This window comes from Arachis ipaensis, chromosome B4, assembly GCF_059453495.1.
Source record: "Arachis ipaensis isolate K30076 ecotype BB chromosome B4, ASM5945349v1, whole genome shotgun sequence".
Lineage (NCBI taxonomy): Eukaryota > Viridiplantae > Streptophyta > Magnoliopsida > Fabales > Fabaceae > Arachis > Arachis ipaensis.
This window is the reverse complement of record NC_142439.1, coordinates 7,146,215-7,169,556: the sequence shown is the minus strand read 5'-3', so window position 1 is coordinate 7,169,556 and position 23,342 is coordinate 7,146,215. Positions and strand designations below refer to the sequence as shown.

General features: G+C 42.1%; 2 protein-coding genes and 1 pseudogene across 2 annotated transcripts; 2 read left to right on the top strand and 1 right to left on the bottom strand.

Annotated features, from left to right (window-relative positions):
- Positions 1-80: 80 nt before the first annotated feature.
- LOC107638685 (umecyanin-like) lies at positions 81-20,453 on the bottom strand. The gene is made up of 3 exons (XM_088485753.1): positions 20,276-20,453; positions 19,426-19,528; positions 81-342 (listed from the first exon to the last, which is right to left on the bottom strand). Exons 1-3 carry the CDS (start codon positions 20,451-20,453, stop codon positions 81-83), a joined length of 543 nt encoding a protein of 180 aa, XP_088341879.1.
- LOC148566572 (protein FAR1-RELATED SEQUENCE 5-like) lies at positions 798-3,340 on the top strand (annotated as a pseudogene).
- A 422-nt stretch (positions 20,454-20,875) lies between the features above and the next one.
- On the top strand, positions 20,876-22,369 carry LOC107638681 (CASP-like protein 2B1). The gene is made up of 5 exons (XM_021120607.2): positions 20,876-21,007; positions 21,106-21,167; positions 21,463-21,550; positions 21,767-22,002; positions 22,109-22,369. Exons 3-5 carry the CDS (start codon positions 21,476-21,478, stop codon positions 22,257-22,259), a joined length of 462 nt encoding a protein of 153 aa, XP_020976266.2. The 5' UTR covers positions 20,876-21,007; positions 21,106-21,167; positions 21,463-21,475; the 3' UTR covers positions 22,260-22,369.
- The last annotated feature ends 973 nt before the right edge of the window (positions 22,370-23,342 follow it).

The following is a 23,342-nucleotide window of genomic DNA, read 5'->3' as shown; positions in this document are numbered from 1 at the left end:
GAAAGATCTGAAAATATTCTGTATTATTGTTCTCCTCTCATACATGTAAATATATGTGCTTGCTTGTACCATGCATGAAGCTAAGCAAGGAGCATGGTGACAAAGAACATAAGCACAAGCGCAAGAATTGTTCCATGACAATAATGATAAGAGAGAGAATAAGCAGAAGGGGTAGAGGGTGCAACAGCCTCAACTATTTTGGTGACTGGGGGTGCATTATCATGATGATCAGGATCCTCGGGAAGAACGTGAAGGTGTAGCTTAAGACCAGTCTTGTAGTTTTGAGGGTCTGTGTTGGCGAAGTACCTGATCCCTTCCCTCTCAAGTGGTACGGTATGGAGGGTGAGTTATAGCCTGCACCGGTCCAATTGAGGAGAATGATGCACCGGTGACCGCTGACACAAGTTTTTGCTTTGGTGTCAGGTCTTTTTGTTTTTTACAACATTGTCTATATAGTTCTGCATATAGTATTATGACACCTAAATATATACATATTTGCATTCGAACCCCATATGAATAGGCTGTTGACTGAGTTTTAGCCCATTTGGGAGTACAACGCGATGAAGAGCTACGACCATGAACCAGCGTCTCAAGTGACGACGAAGCCCTAGATTTAAAGGATTTAGGCTAAGTGGTTTCCGCGACTGTTGACGCTGATATTATTTCATGATCTAATTTCTGGGTGGCAAACAAGTTAGGACAGAGCATGATAGAGTTTTGGCAATTTATTGTTACATAGCATTATGTCTTATGTAAAAACATGTTAATCTGTGAACGCGATTTATGCGCAGGCCTGCATGGAGGGAGAATCCGTGGTGGACGAATGTTATCGGCCATTGTTTGCTGAAGAAGAGGGAGGCGATGGAAGTGATGCCTTTGGTCCTGGTGGCGACAAATTCGGTGAAGAAGTTGAGGATGGGGAATTAGGGGTGGAGTCGGATGCATAGGAGAATTTCGCGGACAGCTTCTTTGACAACTGGGAAGAGAGAGCAGTCGACGGTATTGCAGAGCTGGGGTGTATAAATTTCAAGGAAATAACTGCAAAGGAGATTATGATGTGCCATTTTCCAGATCGATCGGTGGCATTCTTGTTTTATAGTTTGTATGCGAAGATGAATGGTTTCGCTGTGGGGAAGAATAAGATTTGGCAAAATGTGAGGAATGAGATTACGCAACAAGAATTTGTATGTTTTCGGCAGGGGTTCAGAGAAATGGGGTCCATTAACGACGGAATGTGATGGAGACGTGAGCCAAAGGCGGAGACCAGATGCGGCTGTGAGGCTGAAATGCGCGTCCACATGCACTCGAAAAGTGGTAGATGGATAATATCGTATTTTCAAACACAACCACGAGTTGCTGGACGATAGACTGAATTTCATGCTACCGGGGCATAGGAAAATGGATACAGCCGCCTTGGAACAAATGAACATGATGCTTAGAGTTAGGATTAAAACGCCACAGATTTATTCATCTTTTGTGCAAACTGCCGGGGGATTCCAAAACCTTCCGTTTCTAAAGAGGGATATGTAAAACCAGATAGGGAAGCAACAGAGGCTCATTGGCGGGGATGCCACGGCTTGCCTTAAGTTCCTCGAATCAACTCCCCAGGCTAATCCTGGAATGTTTGTGCGTTATTTGGCGGACAAGGACGGTCGTTTGGTGCACCTGTTTTGGTCGGATAATTGCAATCAGCTGGATTATGGTTTGTTTGGGGATGTCGTGGCATTTGATGCGACATATCGGAAGAATAAGTATATGTATCCACTGGTTGTGTTTTCTGGAGTGAATCACCATAATCAAATAATTGTGTTTGCCGCTGCGCTAGTTGCAAATGAGAATGAGCAGACTTACACGTGGTTGCTGCAACGGTTCCTGAATGCCATGAAGGGTAAAGCACCTGGGTGTGCGATAACAGATGGGCATGGAGTGATGAAAAAGGCAATCGAAGCGGTGTTTCCTGGGGCCTATCACCGTTTGTGTGCGCGGCATCTGCTGAAGAATGCCACTTCTAACCTAAGCAACCCCGCATTTACTTCTGAATTTAAGAAATGCATGCTGTTCGATTATGAGGTGTCAGAGTTTGAAGATCATTAGCATTATATGGTCGATGCGCTAGGTCTGTCTGATAATCAATGGGTTTCTGACCTTTACTCTAGGAGAAGGATGTGGGCAACTGCACATATACGTGGCAACTTCTTTGGGGGTTTTCGTACAACGTCAAGGTGTGAAGGATTGCACTCAATGCTCGGTAAATTGTCCAGTCTCGCCATAATTTGAGGGACTTTGTTGAGCATTTTAATGCGTTGCATATCCCAAATGAGGTCCAGGGAAGCACACTCTGATCTGTTATCCGTGGTTGGGAAACCAGTGCTACAGAGTCCGTTTCATGATTTGGAGAGTTCAGCTGCAAAGAAGCTCACAAAGGCGATTTTCTTCAACTTCAGGCCCATACTTTTCCGTGCTTGCACACTGAAGGTACGAACACACACATAGAGCCAGACTTCTGATACATTCACTTTGTCGAGGTAAGCTAATGCGCGTAGGGAGTGGCAAGTGTGTCACTATGGTGACAGTAACAGTTTCAAGTGCTCTTGCTTGCGAATGGAGTCCCTTGGCATACCGTGTGATCACATTGTAGCAGTGTTGGTACATTTGGAGATGACTGACATACCAGACAGTCTTGTTCTGGATCGTTGGTCCAAGAGTGCTCGCTCAAAAGTAAGGGCCTTTGTGGAGAAAGGTTCGTTTTGCTGGGATTCAACGATCATCTACCGCAATTGGATGTTGAATGATCTATGCAGAGAAATGTGTGTTCTGGCGTGTCGTCATGAAGCTGAATTTGCCGACATGACAGATAAAGTTCTTCATGAGATAGCGCAGCTGAAAGAGATTAAGGATTATGGTGATGCAGGAGGTCTGAATGAAGTTGGGGAAGTTTCAACACTAGAGGGCTGTGTGAGGGATTCATAGTTGGTGCGGTGTCGAAAGAGGCAAAAAAAGGAAACGGTGAAGGGGGTGAAGAGGTGCTGTCTTTGTTGGCAGACATGGCATAATCGACTATCTTGCCACTTAAATCCCAATAGCCGAATGAATACACAAGAGGGTGCATCATACTTTGGTGCTGAGGGTGAGGGTGAAACTGGCACAATGGAGGACTCGTCTGAGAAGGAGGAGGTAACACTATGTCAACAAATTTGTTTAGTCGTCCTTTTTGTCTAATGTATTGACCATTTATCGATTGGTAGTTCATGGCTAACGAAATGTATCATTGTAGCTGGCATGGGACGATGCAGCATACATTGGCTTGGACGAGGGCTATGATTCACAGGGCACAATTTAGTAACCATTCATGTGGTTAGTGCGCTCACAGCTCAATCCAGTGGGAACATGGGTCTTCATATTAGGCAAAGGTTATGCAGCAGGTGTTTTAGTTTCTTAGATGATCATGCGTAATGTTCTATGTTTGGAGAAACAATGGCTAGCTATAGAAAACTCTGTTTTGGACTGTTATACTTCGAAATTGACCATATTAAGGCCGCCATATGACATTATTTTGTAACGCACTATATTGAAATTGGAAATTATTCTAGAGCATCCCTGGTACTGTATGAATTGAAATTGTGCATTAATCTAGAGCATCGATGGTGCTGTATGAGACTGTAGGAGGCAAGATTATCTGTAGTAACTGAAGATAAAGAAGACTGATATTTATAAAATTACTTAAACAACATAACACTGTATCATCAATAAAAAGTTAAGTCAAGGAGTTCTAACATATTAACAGATAAAGTTTTTGCCAAATCAGAAAAGGCAATCCAAAAAAACATGGTCAGCTTGTTCATCAACCGAGTTGGAATCATTCATAGTCAACAAATTGGACCAATAGCTCCACGTCTGGGTTGGTCTTGGAGATCTCAAACACGGCCAGCTTCTCATCAGTGATGTTGTACTTGCGTAAGAAATCCGCCCACCCTCCACTGATCGTTCCACAATTGCGCCTTCTGTTGCCCCCGTATCTGCCATAGACGGCCCGGATAGAAATGTCCCCTGCGCGCAGAGTGATTATCACATCATTGCTGACGTCGTCACCAAAGTGCGGCACATTTGGCTGGGTAAACCAAAAACGAGAAGGAGATGTACTTAAATCCATGTGTAACATGAATTCAATGTGCATGAAGTCAACCAGAATAAAACGGCCACTATTGATGATGGCATTATGAACAGTTAGCATGCAATCGGGTGCTTGTTTGTAACAAATTGGAATTTAACAACAAGATACAAGGCATTACCAACAAATTTGTCTAATGAATTTCAACTGAACAACTACTCCACCACATAACTAACCATTAACAATTAAGCAACAGCACAAGAACACACAAGATGTGGACCACGTACAACGGCACATAGCCCAACAAATAAAAAATAAGGAGCAGCAAAAGAACAACAGTTAATGTGGACCACCTAGGCCGCCACATTACCTTCAATAGAGCGAACAACAGGAGAACAAAACAGATAATATGGACCCCAAATACTGCCAACGTAATAGGTGTATATATAGTGGAGAGGGAAAGCCATTACCAGGAAGTGGACGCCCAATAGCCTTTTTGTGATGTGCATGATGAAGAAGGGGTTCTCGGACCTAAATGTCTGCTCCACCTCGGCGGCAGCCGCGCTCTGGAGACATTGATGCACGCCGTTCGACGCCTGGGCGGTGGAGGAGTGCGTGGACGGTTTGTTGGCACCTGGGGGGTTGTCATGTCGGCAGAGTCACCACCGGAAGTAAAACACGTCCTCTCTACACCCGGTGACTGAAAGATGCGAACGCTGAAGTCGTCCCTTCCCTTGTGCTTGAACAGCAGAATGTTAGAAGGTTGTATCTTGTATTCATGATAAAACCTTTGCCAACCCCTCCCGAGAGTGATCTCTCCCAACCCCTTCGGGCTGCATGCAATCTTGTAAGTTCGGTCTGACTCGACGGCGACTGTGATGTAGATATTGTTGCTAACATTGGGTAGGAGACCATTTGGTAATGGAAGACGCTGCAGATATGGGTATATTAAGACAGAGCGTAATAGATAGTACTAAATGGGGAGAGTAGAATCGGAAATATTGGATAAAATAGAAGAGGAAGCTTTAACCTACCATCGGTCGCGATGGCTCTCTTGCCGCTTTGATAACCCTAACGACGTCAGCTTTCCCATCGTTCTGCCCCTGTGCATGCGAGGATGTTGCCTTTTCTTCGGCCAGTTTTTCGTCGAGGCACCAACGGAGAAGAAGGGAAAATTATGAGAAGCACAACTTACAAGAACACCAACACACTGGATAGCGTGTGAATCGGGGGGATATGAAGGGTGAATCCTATCTAATTACTGTAGTTAGACTTTCACTCCCTAGGATTATGTGCCATCACCCTTCCATGTAGTCTTCTTCTAGAAGCCAAAAGGTTTCGTACCTGATGGGTCACATTGAAAATTTTTTTTTTGGTTTTGTTAAGCTAGAGTTTGGTTCGCAGAAGAAACCATAGACCCATATATTGTGGGCATAGAGTATCTGAGTTAGTGGTTATTGGGCTCACATTATTACGTTGACCTGGCCCATGAAAGCGTAAATCATGCCGTAGTGTTAATTGGGCCCGAAAATGCTAATTAATTTCACAGAAACAGCAGTTATAAAAGGAATCTGAATTAACAACATTAGGTTCACAGTTTACTGAGTTCTGAGCACAAGTACTGCTAGTGGAGGGAGATGACATACTTTAACAACGAAACAAGAAAATGCTAATTAATTTCACAAAAACAGCAGTTATAAAAGGAATCCAAATTAACAAGATAGGGTTCACAGTTTACTGAGTTCTGAGCACAAGTACTGCTAGTGGAGATGACATACTTCAACAACGAAACAAGAAAATGCTAATTAATTTCACAAAAATAGCAGTTATAAAAGGAATCCGAATTAACAAGATTGGGTTCACAGTTTACTGAGTTCTGAGCACAAGTACTGCTAGTGGAGATGACATACTTCAACAACGAAACAAGAAAAACAAGGAAACAAGAGTTTTCTGCCTAAGATGAACACCAAAAAAATTTAACAAAAAATATGAAAGAGTGAAGAGTAAGGCCGCCAATAGGTTGCTAGCGTCAATTCCGGGAGACTGACCCAAACTTCCCAATCCAGCCTCTTTGTTCGTTAAAGGGCGACAGCAGCAGGCCAAGGGTGGTCTGCATCCTTATGGATTTGTCGTCCACCTGCGAAATAAGGATTTCGTTCATTAATTCGAGAGACCAGCAATGGAGGTGACATAATTAGAAAAACCAAGTAAACAGGTTTAACTTGTTGTAGGAAATTTCTCTGGAATCCCCCTATGGCCATCCAGTTCAAAACACATGCAGCAGAAACATGACTGCACAAGGAGAATTTGTATTAGGCATGAGCATGAAGGCTGTTTGGTTAACGTGAAGTGCATCTATCTTTCGGAACTCACCAGGGTTGGCATGATGCAAGGCCATCTGGCTCTGCTATGCCAAAACACATCACTCCCCTGGGCCTCTTGCAAAAATATGCGGGGTATGCAGGGGTGGATATAATCCTGGATAGTTCATCTCCCTGCGGTCCAAAGTGAAGGTGATTTCCAAATATATATACACAATGATGATTATAAGCAATGTATGTGCATGGACGGAAATTACCAAGTTCCGTATGATGATCTTCCTCGTGGTGCTTTTCTCATCTCCCATGCATGCATCGAAGTGATACAGCTTCATCTCATCAAACACGACCACCATCAGATACCAATGGCTTGATATGCCTTTGACTGGGATATAAGCCTGTAAAGGAGATCAGCTTATATGCAACAAATGATGTTAGGGGTTAGGTTTGTTTTCCAGGAAAGGAACAGAAACAGAGCAACTCACGTAAGCTAGATTGTGAGAGGGCTTCATCCAGGTGTCCTTATAAGTCCTAACCATTTCTGCCAGCAGCTTTGCCTCCAAAACTTCATTCTTAAAAAAAAAAGCAACAAAATGGGGAAAAGTAAGTTCTAATTACATAACAAGTTGTTAGTGGCCACAATGTGAGTTACGTGAGATGTACTGCGAATGAGAGGGGCAAGCACCAAAAAGTCGGCCCATCTGGAGTCTGACTCCCCAGAATGAGTCTCATGGCCAGAGCATCAAAAATGATATCGTCAGGCATTTTCCTTGGGCGGAGTGTGAGGAGTTCTTTTCTCCTGACGATGACGTCCCCCAACTTGATTAGCTCCTCCCTGCACCAAATGCGCGATTAACAGGGCCGCACAACCAATTCCACAGTGAAGACAATACAACATTTAAAAGGCTTACATTGGATCTGCCTGAAGGTCAAAAGCATATGTCGCGACCTTAATTTGGAACTCGCTTAGTGTTATATCTAGTGGTTTCGCAGTGTTAAGCTGGCTTCCGAACAGTTTCAGTGAGTTGGCTGGTGGGGCCTTTTGCGCCGGAGCAGGCATTCCAATAGCGTGATTTGGGGCCAGTCCCTTCCCATGATGGATGCCCCCTGCCACGATCGACTTCAAGCTGTTGCCAACAGTGCCCTTTCGCGGGAACAATGGATGGGAGATCCCGACGCTTTTCCCCTGTATCTTGGTCGGTCGACCAATCAACGGGGAACGTGGTGGATCCGGCACGATTGTGTTGCCGGACAACTTCCCCCCGGAAGGAAGAAGGATGCTCCCTGTTCAGATAGAAAATGGAGCCCATTACCTGATATAAGATTGGGAACTGTAATACGGCTTGAATGTGACACTTGTCCTGTATGAGAGGAGGAACCGTCCCCTACAACCTGCGTCAGTTAAGGGTTATTGTTTGGGCCAGGATGCCAACCAAGTGGGCCACAAATGTGTAGCAAAAAAAAGCCTTGTATCTTCTCTTAAAACGGTGACAGATATACTAATACCATCGATGATGAACTAAAATTTGAGATATTGGCCAAGAAATTCATAAATAAATCCTTAAAATCGATTTGACCTCTATGAAAACAGCGTTTATGACCCAAGAAAAAATAACCTCTATGAAAACGGCGTTGGAAATACCAACGAGAAACCACACAAAAATGAAATATTTGTAAAAAAATTATAAAGTAAAAAGTTATACCTCTTGAACCAAAATAAGGAAAAAACAAGGTATACCTAATAGGATGAAGACAATATCTTTACTGGCCATCGGATATTCTATGTGTAGAAAATGTCGACGTTATTGAGGGAACAAAAGATGACAAATAATGGCTATACTCATACTGACTAACTAAATATGTAACTGAATAACATACATACCTTCGAGCCCCAGTTACAACTAATGCTTGTCTGGTTTTGGTACTCTGCCGCACCCATCGGGGGAATATTGCCAGCGAGAACTGGTGTGTCATGGTCATCCGCAATAGTTACGAGAAACATGGTGTCGTAGTTGTCAGGGTCTCCATAGATTGAGGTGTATGTTTTTACGAAGGGGAGCGCCCTGTCGCCAAACAGAACATTTGCGTCAGAGGCCTCATTGTCGGCTTGCATTCTCTTGGAAATGGCACATACTCGCAGCTCAGGCCCAGTGTTATCGGATGTCAACTTCACCACGTTCTGCTGAATCATGTTGACGACGAAACACAGTAGGCTCACGGCGTCATCGCGCTGTTGCTGACGACCCTTGCATTCATCAACCTTGGATGACATGCCCTGCATGGTCTTGACAAGATCCTTCACGCTGCTGGCTAGGTCACCATTGTACGAAATATCCTGAAAAAAAGATGCCGTTACCACATATAGATCATCTACATGTACCCTTCCTTAGTACGTATTGAACAGGCAGGGCTTAACCATTGTACTTACAGTTTGTGGTGGCTGGGTCAACGTCTCTCCTCCGGGGATATCGGGAAAATCGTCCGTCATGTCGAAGTGGTCATCGGCTGGTGGTGACTCGACAACGGCCATGTTGTTGAATGTTGTTTTCCAAAGAAAGACTAAGTTAGTGGGAGTAATATGGGCGCTCTACGCCTGTTGTGTTACAACCCTTTTAAACCAGAGGAAATCAATATTTTGCTATCTCGCGCCATCTACCTTTCCAATGGAGTTCCATTCTCGTATACACTCCGTCTGAGTATCGTATAAAGTTTCCAGCAAGGAGTTACTACTAAGGTGAAAGACTCCCAAAGCTGCTCACTGGTCATTGTCAATGCATTGGACGAGGATGGGCTCCGAACAGGAGGAAAGATCAATCATACTTTCATTAAGTGTCCAAATTGTCGTTTCTAATGCCAAGACAATGGCAAGCTCGCTTGGGTTCATGGAAAGCACCTAACGCAACCCTAATTAAACGTTGTATTGCAATGTGCATGTATGCATTAAACCGTTTATAAGGCTTAATAATTGCACCTTATAAACAGTTATGCATGTTACGGCGCACTAATACGCTTAATACGCTCGCTAATATTAGTAGCATGTTCCACAAAAAGGTTTGGTTTTTCTTTTGTTTATTTTTTATACTACAGAACAGTTATGTATGTTACGGCCCACTAATGTATGCATATATCATAGTTGCACATATTAGCATGTTCCACATATTAGCATGTATGCTTACTACGCTTAATACGTATGTGTTTTTTTTTTTTATTATTGGAAAAAGAGCGTTATTATATTTTCTCGTAGGAGTGACAACCCTGATGTGGTTACACTTTCGTTTGAAATTTCATGCATGTATCCAAAATATTTTTAACTTGTTATTCGGGTGAGTGTTTAAAGCGACAAAAAGATAGCTTCAACCACCCCAAAATAAGAATAAACTGAATGCTGCAACATTAGAAACCTCGACGGGAGCGAAGAAGGACTCTCTGCAGGCTTCATTTTGTCCCATCCTTAACTTTTTCCCAGTTATCATTGCACATACTGTCATAAAGACAATGTCAACATAGGACAAATAAGGTAAAGTCAACTATCACTGTAGAACATTAATTGCAACAAGCCACACCTGATTACACTTTTCCTTGAATCACAACTATCTTAGACTTTGTTCTAATAAACTAAGCTAATCCGGTTTCAAAGTTAAGGCAGTACATAACGCTTAACTAATACCAAAATCGACAAACTAAATTATTCTAGGGGGCATGTTGTAGTCTCGCAGAACCTTATTTTATCCACAAGCAACTGATTGCCTTGGGCCACCATGTCCTCCCCCGTTCCGTCGAGAAGTCCGTCCTGAGAGGAAGCTGATTTCACGGCGTCCGTCGTCGCTGCCACTGATCTGCACACATTCTAACCAAGAGGCTGATTGCGTTAAAGGGTCCACATGCAAGGGAGACGGCCGTTCTGCCGCGGAGTGTAGAATCCTCAAGTTGCAAAAGACAAACATTATGGGGATGTAAATTACTGCACATGGACATGTTTTACTTACATTCATATGCATGTACTTACAACGCCACTAATTTTATACGGGTTGAAAGAACCTTCAGGGTGGAGCCATTGTATCACCCAGGCAGCAGAGCTGTCGCTGCAGAATGTAAATCTCGAGCGGGTAATACCTGACACTAACACAATATTCGTATATACAGACCCAATACTCAGAAAACAAGATGCACTTGGTATTACAATTTGGTATCCCATTTCCTCGCTGTATTGGCCACCGACCTATGTCTTCAGGAGTGTACTGTCGCAGGGGTCCAAATGTCGGAGAAGTCATCATCGCGTAGAGCATTTCGAGCTGAGTGAGGCATAGACCCCAAATTAGCAACCAAAAATGCATAATTTTGGTTCAAACATGGGACAGTAAACAAGAACAAGTCACATTACCACGCGTTTCATAAGCTGCTCTCGGTTGTTGACCATATTCACGTCCAGGAAAGAGTCCAGGTGGTACACGGTCTTCTCCCCAAATTCGACCATCATGCAGTACCAGTGCATGAAGATATCCTCGATGGGGATGAAGATCTGACAGCAAACGAAGAAAATAAAAAACTCGAAATTAGTTCGAATGGGGTCAGCAGCCGTGAAATTAATGCGGAATGCCAAAAAATCCGTATGGATCGAGATACAAACCCTGTTCAGGAATCTGGTTGGTTTCAACCAGAAAGGCACGTATATCTCGTTGAGCTCCACAGTAGACAATCCCTTACTAACGTCATCCTATAATAACAAATAAATTTAGTTCAGATTCCAGTATCATATGTAGACGTAGTTGCATCGTTGCGTTAACCACTCACAGCGAAGCTTGGCAGGAAACACCAAAAATAGAGATGCTTAAGGTGCTGTATAGAAAAAGCGTTACGCATAGCCACCATCTCGACGATGGCACCGTCAATGGAACGCACAAGTATGAGGGATTGGATTTGCCGCCTGGTTAGTCTATACTGGAGCATTCTCACAAGAGTGTCCCTACAACAAATGGGATGGTTATTGTTGTTGTTTAAGGATGCAGAATTGTACAAACATCACGTGAAAATAATCAGGGATTATAACATACTCCATCGAATGACCATCTGAGAAAAGGAAGTTGAACAGGAGTGTCTCCGCTCGGTTAAAGTCCATAGCGTAGGTTGCCTTAAACTTCTACGTTAAACAGACGGGGTTAAATGCAATTCAAACAAGTACGCAAACATGGAGGAATTAATTAAGGAGATGATTTCCTCATACCCATGTGTTAGCCGTCGAGGAGGTGGATTTGCCACGCTTAGCAGGTGCTGATCTGTTCACTTTGGCTGAAGGAGATCGAAATAGCCTCTTTCCCTTTATAGCTGGCACTGTAGACTATTTATTAGGATGGTCCTCGTCCGTGTCAGGGGCTATTATCGGCCGAGTCGCATGACCACTTACTGGGACACCCATTGGTGTGACGTCTAACATTGCACCGCAAGCAACACCACTTTCCTGGGACAAAATCTCAGCCGACTCAGGCGTAGCTTGCACGACTAATGCTGCTCCGCTCGCATCTTCTGCCCTACAAATGATGACATAAGGGATTAGGTATCTACACATGTAACATATAAGTGGAACGATGTATGCAACACAATGTATCTGCACCATAGATTTCCTTACCATAGCCTCGGAGGTTGCTGTGTCCCGCCGGAAACATTGAACAGGTTCGTCGACTTCATCTCTGTTGAGTGAGGGTGCCTGAGACACTCAAACCCGAACTCGAAACCATGAACCCATTGACCCCAAACCATGAAACCCCCCGAGCGGCTTACCTTACCTTAGTCCCTAAGCCATGAACCCTCGACAACGAACCCTGGACCGTATACCATGAACTGTAACTAAGAAACCCTAAACCCGGATTCCTAAACCATCAACCCCTAGCCGTGATCCCTAACTGACATACCCCGAAGCGTACACCACAAACCATAGACCGTAAACCATGAGCACTAATCATGCAACTCTAAACCAGAAATGACATGAACCCTAACCGCCTTACCTAAGACACTCAAACCCGAACCCGAAACCATGAACCCGTTGACCCCGAACCATGAAATCCCCGAGCGGCTTACCTTACCCTAGTCCCTAAGCCATGAACCCTCGACAACGAACCCTGGACTGTATACCATGAACTGTAACTAAGAAACCCTAAACCCGGATTCCTAAACCATCAACCCCTAGCCGTGATCCCTAACTGACATACCCCGAAGCGTACACCACAAACCGTAGACCGTAAACCATGAGCACTAATCATGCAACCCTAAACCAGAAATGACATGAACCCCAACCGCCTTACCTAAGACACTTAAACCCGAACCCGAAACCATGAACCCGTTGATCCCGGACCATGAAAACCCCCGAGCGGCTTACCTTACCCTAACCCCTAAGCCATGAACCCTCGACAACGAACCATGTACCGTATACCATGAACCGTAACCAGGAAACCCTAAACCCGGATTCCTAAACCATCAACCCCTACCTGTGATCCCTAACTGACATACCCCAAAGCGTACACCACAAACCGTAGACCGTAAACCATGAGCACTAATCATGCAACCCTAAACCAGAAACGACATGAACCCAAACCGCCTTACCTAAGAGACTCAAACCCGAACCTGAAACCATGAACCCGTTAACCGCGAACCATGAAAACCCCCGAGCGGCTTACTTTACCCTAGCCCCTAAGCCATGAACCCTCGACAACGAACCCTAGACCGTATACCATGAACCGTAACCAGGAAACCCTAAACCCTAAACCTGACTTCCTAAACCATCAACCACTAGCCGTGATCCCTAACCGACATACCCCGAAGCGTACACCACAAACCGTAGACCGTAAACCATGAGCACTAATCATGCAACCTTAAACCAAAAACGACATGAACCCCAATCGCCTTACGTAAGACACTCAAATCCGAACCCGAAACCATGAATCCGTTGACCCTAAACCATGAAAACCCCCGAGTGGCTTACCTTACCCTAGCCCCTAAGCCATGAACCATCGACAAAGAACCCTGGACCGTATACCATGAACCGTAACCAGGAAACCCTAAACCCGGATTCCTAAACCATCAACCCCTAGCCGTGATCCCTAACCGACATACCCCAAAGCGTACACCACAAACCGTAGACCGTAAACCATGAGTACTAATCATGCAACCCTAAATCAGAAACGACATGAACCCGAACTGCCTTACCTAAGACACTCAAACCCGAACCCGAAACCATAAACCCATTGACCCTGAACCATGAAAACCCCCGAGCGGCTTACCTTACCCTAGCCCCTAAGCCATGAAGCCTCGACAAAGAACCCTGGACCATAGACCATGAACCATAACCAGGAAACCCTAAACCCTAAACCTGGATTCCTAAACCATCAACCCCTAGCCGTGATCCCTAACCAACATACCCCGAAGCGTACACTACAAACCGTAGACCATAAACCATGAGTGCTAATCATGCAACCCTAAACCCGAAACCACATGAACCCGAATCGCCTTATCTAAGACACTCAAACCCGAACCCGAAACCATGAACCCGTTGACCCCGAACCATGAAACCCCCGAGCGGGTTACCTTACTCTAGCCCCTAAGCCATGAACCCTCGATAACGAACCATGGACCGTATACCATAAACCATGTCCTCACCCTCTCGAATCCAATTGGAACTGATAGTCACACCACTACCGCGTATCTCATTGGACAGTCACATGACACCACTTCACCAGGGACTTAATAAAATTCCATAATGAATACATTAATGTCAATTATCCGTTTCTCTAACCTTCCACAAACACTTACAACCCTTTCGGCTGCCACATTTATGAAACAAAGTTGTGTGTTATTCAATTTTACTCCGTATTAAATGTTACACGTCAAACTCTCAATTAGTTTCAACTTGACATGGAATGACTTTAAAATTAACTTCAATTGTATGCGATGCACTGTCAGACATCAAAATAACGCCAAACTTCAAAACTAATTATGCAATGAAAAAACAATAACATATTCGAAGCTGCATGTAACGATAATTTTCCTTTTTCCTGTGTAAGAACCCTTGTAAACCACGCATAAAGAAATAAATTATAAATATTACATAACAATGTAACACAAACCTAAAAGTCAGAAACCCTACACGGCTACACCCAAAAAGTTGCATACTAAACCATTCACCAGAAATCCTAAAATCGTCAACCATAAATCCTAACCAAGAAACCCCAAACCCTAAACACTAAACCGTAAACACTAAACCCCAACTTAAATTATCCACGACGTACTGACTTAGCAGTTCAGAGTTCAGAAAGTTCACTAACTACAACCGGACTGCACATAACAACATAAATATAAACAAAGCACAAGAAATCTAACATTCGCGACGGCCGTGCAAGGTTTCGTAAGAAACCAGCCGCTCCCTCAGCAGAGCGTTCTCATTCTCCAGTTCAGCGACATGGGAGTCCACGGACAGACTGGAAACCCGCTGTAACTCCAAAAACTGTTCCTTGCAACGGTGAGCTACCTGGTAATTGAAGTCCAGGATCTCCTTCCCGAACTCTGCCACAAACGCCTGCAGAGATACAAAAATGGCATCTTGCCTGGCCATGCGTTTGTCGCCTGAGTACCTCTCGAAGGCAGAAAAATTAACTCCCTCCGGCGTGCCACGCACTAGCACCATATACCCATAATAGCGCTCACCCTCGACATGTACGCAATCACGCGGCAGAAACACTGGAGGCTCTGCCTTAAGGGTGTCGCATGCCCTGCGCAGCATCTGCTCAAAGTCCTCGATGATGACATACTCTTCATGATTCACTGTGGGGACAACCTCTGAACATTCATACGCGAAAAAACAATAAGAATAACTAAACCTCAACCATAACCGGGAAAAAACATAATATAAAACCGCGTACCCTCGTCGCCGGGAAGGACGCCAGGAGCATTTCTTCCGGAAGAACTACTTCCATGACCAACGCTGGGAATCGACATTGTTCCAACCCAATAAACAGCGATTCACTCAGAACAAGATGTAACAACCTTCAATCTTATTCACAAAATGCTCAGCGAACTTATCTCAAACATCAAACTTATTTATAGATGACATGCCTCATCACCTTCTCCAATCCAATAATGTATACACAGTTTTCTCCTTGGACAGTCACACCACTTCTCCAGGGCTTTAAATTCGATAATAAATGTGTTAAGCTCACGTATCCGTTTTTCTCACCTTCCACAATAAGTTCAAAGCTTTTTTACTTCAAATTAAACGCGTCACACTCTCTCTTTTCTATGTGCTGTACGAAACAATTTTTAAAAACAAAAAAATTCAAATACCTGATAACACTAAAAGCCTTAACTATGCAGATTACAAAGCTAATTAATTATTCATATAGTAAACGATAAAATATTTGTCCCAACGTTTAACATTATTTTGACTACACGTGGAAGAATCTATACTACTAATTAGAGTTTTTCACTTTAATATATTTACGTTTACTTTAACGTTTAATATTACGCATACATTAGTGAAAACCTATTTGCTACACTCCAGTTCAGGATTCCAACGGGATCCGTGGACTTATAAATATGGAGGCACACTCATTTGCCACACTCCATATTCGGAACTCTATATACATATCCCCATCCCCATCAAAATACGAACCAACAGGAACAAACTGAAAATGACAATCGACCGTTTCTCAAATACCGCCTTCCTTCCGAACGACATTTGGGTTGCCTTAACCATTAAAGTTGCGTCAAACTCTATTTAGGACCTGTGCAGTCTCAGAATGACTTGTATGACTGCACGCGATGCGAGAGACGTCGATATTGTTCACCGCAGTGTTTCTATACCACCACCGCATGCCACGCCGTGGTGGTGGAGCCGCGACACGGAGGCAAGGAGATTCTTTGACCACTGTATCGCCACTGGCCATCCAGAGCTTCTGTTTTGGGAGGCGCTTCGGGAACTCTTCATGAGACGAAACGAAGACGTTGGCTTCCAAATGCTGAATAGTGCAACAAGTAGAGGCCATGAAGCAGCCAAATACGCACTCTTGATGACGTTGCTACTTCACAGGGACGACAACGAGGGAAACCGAAGAGGGCTCGAATTGTATCGCGAGCTTGATGCGGCTGGTTTACTCGCCGATTGTAACGCAAGGTGCTTTTCAATTCTGACAATATCGTGGCCGGTTGATATCCAAATGCCCCATATAGAAGAACAACACACGATGTGTGCCTCGCCGAGGTGCTCCAGCAGGGGCCACATGGGTCTTCTGTATGACTATCGCAGACGGGCAGCAGAGCGAAACTCCGTCCATGCTTTTGGAGGGGCCGCTCATATCCCCTGCATCCACTGTCGCGCGGACTACGAGTTGCTAGTCTTCGTCAACATCCCATGAGTTGGGTTTCCATGTCTATTTAATATTCTGGTGTTTATACTTTGTCTGTACAAGTTCTGTACCACATAATTCGATAGTGAGATCAAATTTCGTTAATTAATCAAATTTCGTTAACTAAGCAACATGCTTTAGTTTCTAAATTAACTTCATTTTGAAATTGACTTCATTTTTTCATCAATAACACTACAAAACTAAAAAACAAGTTATAATTTCTATATGTCAAGATAAATAAATTATGAAAACAAACCATATTAAAAAATTTTAATTACCTAAGACAGCTCTTTTATAACAACTCGGTTTTTTTATATATTGGTTCAACCAGGTCCTTGTCATTCATCGAACCAAGAATCGGTTAGTCCAACACTCCAATTTATCTTTGTTAGCATCTTGGTCCTATACTTAGCTCTGGTTAGGAAGTAGGCTCCTCTTAACCTTAAACCAGCACCTACCACCATGTTACCTGCATTGTAGCAGGCTTACTTTTCACTGTATTCGTTTGTTTACTTTTTAACATATAATCTATTGTATTAATTAATCTAATACTCAGTTCACGCATAACATCACGTTGTTATTCCAGCCTAACTGTCATTAAGTCAGCGAAGTATAATTATTCAAACGTGATTTTAGTACTTTAACCCGTTAATCCATTTATCCTCATCCTCTGTTTACGACACCTGAACACATACGGAACATGCATTCCAAACGCTACCCCACGACAAATTTTCTTCTATACACTGTGTAACCGCAGGTACAACCGTACAGTCCAAGCCAGTCCATAGAAAAAGACAAAACAAAAGTAAGCATAATCTTCTTCTCGTACAGAGATATCTCTGCCAACGTTTAAAACAACCACTACACAATAATGACAATAGAAATTGAGAGTCAAACAAATAGGATTCCACCCGAATCGTACTTCGTTGTATTATAAGGTAACATCATTAATCATAACATGATCATCAGTAATTAACACAAATTTTCCCACATTATCTACTAAACCTTGCCATTCAACAACAAACTAAAACATATTACATACTACTTTGCGCTTTAATCACCGAAAGTAAAAGACACACAACAATAACTGAACAATTACAACATAACCAAACACAAACGACACATTCAGAACACACACATCAAACTCTTTCTCCTTCGACATGGCGTCTTACAAGAGAATCGTAACTGGCCTTCAGCTTCTCGTAAGATTCTTCCAGTTGACCTACCCTAGCTCGAAGCACGTTATTTGAGTCACCAAGAAGCTTCGCCTTTCTGTAGTTATAATCCTGAATCTCTTTTCCAGTTACATCAAGCAACACGCATAGCATCTCATAAGCAGCATCTTCTCTTGCAGCTTTTTCAACCATCGAGAAACGACCAGTGACAAATAGCTCTATCTCAAATGGATGCCCAGAAATAACAACCGTGAAGCCAAAGAACGGGCTTTGCTCTCCGACAAATCGTTCCATCTTGAAGAAACAAGGGCAAGGGATCTCTGCCTCCAGACAAACTTTCAGCAATCACTCCTCCATGCTGCTCACAACTGCGAAATCTCGTTAAGCTCCTCGACCGGAATTACAGGAAGCCCTTTTGCACAGTCATCGAACAACAAAAATTGCATAAATTAATAAATTTCCAAACCTAAATTGATCAGAATAAATAGCACTAACAGATCTTTAACTCGAATAAAATCACATTCCATCACTGCAAAGCATAGCTTCATAAATACACTAATTATTGAAAACCGAATGCCATTTCAGAAGTCTTACATGAAACAACTGGCCGGCAAGGATAGCCTCTGCCGGAGATAGCCAATTTCTTGCCTCCACCTCCATCCGCCCTCACTCTAACAGTCTTACCACAACCACCTTTCTCAGCACAAATGGACGACATCCTCGCTTTGAAGCATGAGCAAGCGTGTTCAATACTATTGAATCCGTGAAACTCAGGAACCATAAAATCCACAACTTGCTGGTTCGCCTCCTCCCAACTCGTGTATACACCGGGCTTGTGCCCCTTCGTAACGGTAATGAACAAGAAGCATTGCATTTTCTCCTCCATCTCTCCTATCCTTCAGACTGAAGTGTTGGAATGTGAACTCCATGTGCCTATATATAAACTCCCAAACATTTATTGTCCATTCGAAATTAGGTGCTTGGTTGTAAACCTTTTTCTTTTCTTTTTTGTGGTCACACATGATTATTAACGTTTCATCAAATTTATGAAGTTCAATTCCTCCTTGGAATTTTTGTTCCCGTTCCCTTGAAATTTATTTTTTTTTCGAAATAAAAAAAATGAAGCCCACAAATTTTAACATAATATAGGCCATAACTGGACCAAACAACTTCACCAGCCCACTAAAAAACCGATTTCAGTTCCACCCCATAATTTTTTTCCAGTTACAAACCATCCCTCAATGGAGGCCAAATACAAAATCCACCCATTAATCCCTCCCTCCCTTCACCGGTGAACATTGCACCAGACACATACAATGCCACCGTACCTCATCTACGCGTGGCACTCTCTCAAATTGGACATCGATATAGAAAAAATACGGTACATCATTTTCTTCAATTGGACCGGTGCATGCTATAACTCACCGATATGGAATCCCTCGTTGTACATCTTGATAGGGTTCCTCACATCACATGCTTCATATTCTTCTCTGCTTTCCACTTCAGCTATTAGTCCCTGTGCCACTGAGTATGTGAACCCTGCCCATTTTGGCACGTGCCACGTACCCCACCAAAAATTTAACAACATTAATGTATCAATTAAAACTAGTCATTTTTAATTATAAGTATAAGATCATTTTTAATTTTTTCTCATTCTTTCTCATATAAGTTAAAAGACACAAAGTAGAGGTCCCAATGTCTCCAGGTCCCAAGTTATATGACAAACGAATAGGAAGCTTCGAACTGATTGAGAATCATCAAAACCATATTGAAAAAGAACAAAATCAAGGGCAATACCCACAGGTAATAATACAAAAGAGATTTTTAAACAAGCAAGTAAAAGTATCACATTTTTTCAGTTATTTTCTTTCCTTAGAAGAGTTGTTTAGATACTTGGACATTAAAAGAGGTGTCTATGAACATCCAACCAAATCCAACAATGAAAAACTTTTATGTCATGTTTTAACTTTTAATATGATTTTTTTAACAAATAAGGGACTAACATATATATGAGAAATTATACAGATTATAAATATTTTATTATTAGAGAGAGTGTGAGGTCGAGTTATCCATGGTATATAAACTCAATAAAGATTTAATGATACGTGAAATTGATAGTTAAATAATTTAATATATTTGATTAAATTATTGTTTAACATCTCTTAACTATCCACTTCACCTAAGACAACTGCAGATGAGTATTAATCGTATTTAATAGTGTTAAATATAGAAAGCAAGAAAAATAATGTAAAGAAATGGAAGAAGAAGAAATAGATAGAAGCTTACAGATTTGGTCTCCGACCCTAAAGACCCTGTGATTAGACCATGAAAGGAGGTCAGAATTGGGATCCCAGCCACGATCACCACCAACGACATGGTGCAGCTCCGCCACCACGCGCCATTTGCTGGTTGCAACCATAACAAAAGCAAGAAGAAGAAGAGCACCAGACATTCCCTGACTCATTTTCCGTCGAGCGAAGGGGAGAAAGTGAAGAGTATATATATATATATATCTACTACTTGTATAATAGCCGTGGCTTCAGAAGCCACGCGTCAGTCTCACATTCATTTGAGTTAAAAAAACAATAAAACGTAGTAACCCTTCACGCGTTTCTCAATCATCTCAGCTTTCCCCTTTCTCTTCTCTCTTCTTTAGTTGACGCGCCCCTCTTCCGCCCACTACATCTCAAAAAAAACCCCACACTCCTTTCTTCCCTTGGTTCTCTCTCGATGGGGTTTGCTATCCATTTGAGTCGGATCTCCTCTCTAGTGGTGGTTGATGTATCTCTCTGGATTACGATGTATATGTGGTCGGGTGTATTCTGCTTGTCTCTGTGCTTTGGGTAGTTGGAGTTCAAAGCGTTGGGGTGGTGGTAGGTAAGGGTTTACAGAGATGAGATCCCATTTTTGGGAGTGGATTCTGAGAGAAGAGAATAGATGTCTTGATCTCTGAGCGTGGTCATCTCTGGCGCTGTGTCTCTGAAACCCTAGGTCTTCAAATTCGATCTCCACAATCTGGTTTGTATGTTGTTTTCAGTGGTTGCTACTTCTTCTTCATTTTTGTTGTTTCATTCAATTTAACGCCAACGAAACTAACCTAATTTCGTTGGTTGCAGCTCAAGTAGTCAAAGTCGGAAATTGAAAAGGCGAGTTGAACATAGCCGATTAGCCGATTCGGGTAAGTAGCGTGGGTTGTTGTTCTGTTGTAGCTTATTCGTGCTTATTGTGTTACTTGAGTCATGTATTAGGGCAAAGAGCTTAATTTGTATTCGTGCTTATTCTGTTTCTCTGATTCTTTGGTTTTTTATCCTTTGCAAGTGCTTTCGTTTTATTTAATTTAAGCTTTTTTGGATTGGTTGTGTCTGAGTGTCATATTGCATTTTCGATCCCGAAAGGAAGGATCATTGGTTTTTTGGCTCAGATTCTGTGTTGGTGACCAAAGATAGTTGACTTTCTGATTTTTACAACTGCAGATGTTGGTGGAAAATGGTTGAAATGGCAAAGTCTAAATTTGAGTCGTTTAAACATGCCATGGATTGGACTCCTGGATTTCCAACAAAGGTACAAAACTCTGGTTTTTTATGAAAGTTTGCAGATTGATAGGTTTATTTATGGCCTTTATTACAAGTCGTCTTGACTTATTTATTTCTTTTTTCCTTGTCTGAATCTTTTTTTCCTTCTGTTTTCTTGGGTGTTGAACTAAAACCCGTGTCTATTTAAGTGGTGAAGAATTTAGTAGTTGGTGTTCATATCCATTGTTTTCTTTTGCATTGTTAGTGTCTAGAGAAAATGAGTTATTTGGGTGTAGGTGTTAGTCCTGGAACAGTTCCAGTGTACCATAGCACAAACCTGAAATTGTTGGATAAGAGGATCAAGATAGCTGAGTTGGTGTTAAGGTTTATGATTCTTGGTCTTGGAGTTGTTACAGCTGTTCTTATTGGAACTGATTCACAAGTGAAGGTGGTTTTCTCCTTTGAGAAGGAAGCTAAATTCACTGCTGTTAAGGCTTTGGTGTAAGTATCTATTAATCTATGTTCTATGTTAATTTCTAGCAATAAAAGTGTTGCATGTTTTGTTGTCCTAATTCATTAGTTTTTGATGGATTAAAAAACTTTGCAGATTCTTGGTAGTTGCTAATGGTTTGGCTACTGGATACTCTTTGATTCAAGGACTTCGTTGTGTTGTGAGTTTGGTTAGGGGAAGTGTTCTCTTCAACAAGCCCTTAGCTTGGGCCATTTTCTCTGCTGATCAGGTACCCTTTTATATTTGAAAGATCACATAATAAGAGCTATATACACTCCATATGAAAACACTTCAATTGCTCTCCGAATATCCTAGAAATTGTAGGCATCATATTGAATTTGGTTTTCTAATATGTAATCCATAGTAGCCTTGAATAATTTTGATTCTTTTTCTGAACTCTGTCTTCATGAAGAGAGATTCTTTTTCGATTTTCTGTTAGGTTCATTTTCAGTATGCAGGAATTTTATTAGGGTTTGCAATTGTGTTTCCGATTTTCCACTGGGGTTTGCGTGTTTCCATGGCGATTTCAAACTTATTCGGAGCATTTTTGTGTAGTTAAATCTGAGTTTTGTAATTTTTTGTTGATTTTAATACTAAATTTTCTATAATGTACACTGAACTATTGAGCTATTAATACTCATACACACTTTCTAAAACTTTATTGATTTAATTTTTTTTTCACTTTCAGAATGACCACAAGAGAGGATGTAACTGTAAGAAATCATTCTGCCAAAAGAAATACTGTAAATGCTTTCAGGTATTCATCCATCCTTACTAGGTATCATGAATGCTTCGGTATTAGTTATAATATCAGTTACTAATGGTAGTATGTTTTGTTTTTCAAAGGCTGGTGTTGGATGTGACACGTGTAAGAACACGTTTGGTAGAAAAAGGATGGTGAGTTGTCCTTTCTTTTGCAAATTAAATACGTGTCAGAATTTAACTGTTTTATTGTTTCAGGTTCTAATTCTATAGGAGTAGAAACCCAACTAGAAGTAGAAATAGAGGCATGTGGTAAAGAGTTTGTTGAAAATGCATCACGAAAAATTGAAATTCAGAACTCCCACGGGATGTCTAGGTTGAAAATGTTGTTTTTTGGTTAGTTTTGAAATGATAAAATTGATGATTTTGCTTATTAATGCTGATTTGATTTATTTTTTGATTTTTTCTTTTTATGTGACAGTTCATTGAATTTTTCGTTAGAGAGTAAGATGTTTGGGACTCTTTGCTCTCAGCCACTTGAGCATTCTCAAACTGTTTCACACCACGAAACGACTGGAGGCAGAGGCAGAAGTGGATAGGTCTCCGATGACTTGGACCAAAACTACTT

Coding starts and splice junctions, on each gene's coding strand:
- LOC107638681 (XM_021120607.2), top strand. CDS start 21,476: ATGGTTGAAATGGCAAAGTCTAAATTTGAGTCGTTTAAACATGCCATG. Junction 21,551..21,766: donor CTCCTGGATTTCCAACAAAG/GTACAAAACTCT, acceptor TTGCATTGTTAG/TGTCTAGAGAAAATGAGTTA. Junction 22,003..22,108: donor ACTGCTGTTAAGGCTTTGGT/GTAAGTATCTAT, acceptor AAAACTTTGCAG/ATTCTTGGTAGTTGCTAATG.
- LOC107638685 (XM_088485753.1), bottom strand. CDS start 20,453: ATGAGTCAGGGAATGTCTGGTGCTCTTCTTCTTCTTGCTTTTGTTATG. Junction 19,529..20,275: donor TAGGGTCGGAGACCAAATCT/GTAAGCTTCTAT, acceptor CAAAATGGGCAG/GGTTCACATACTCAGTGGCA. Junction 343..19,425: donor ATCAAGATGTACAACGAGGG/ATTCCATATCGG, acceptor GCTATAACTCAC/CCTCCATACCGTACCACTTG.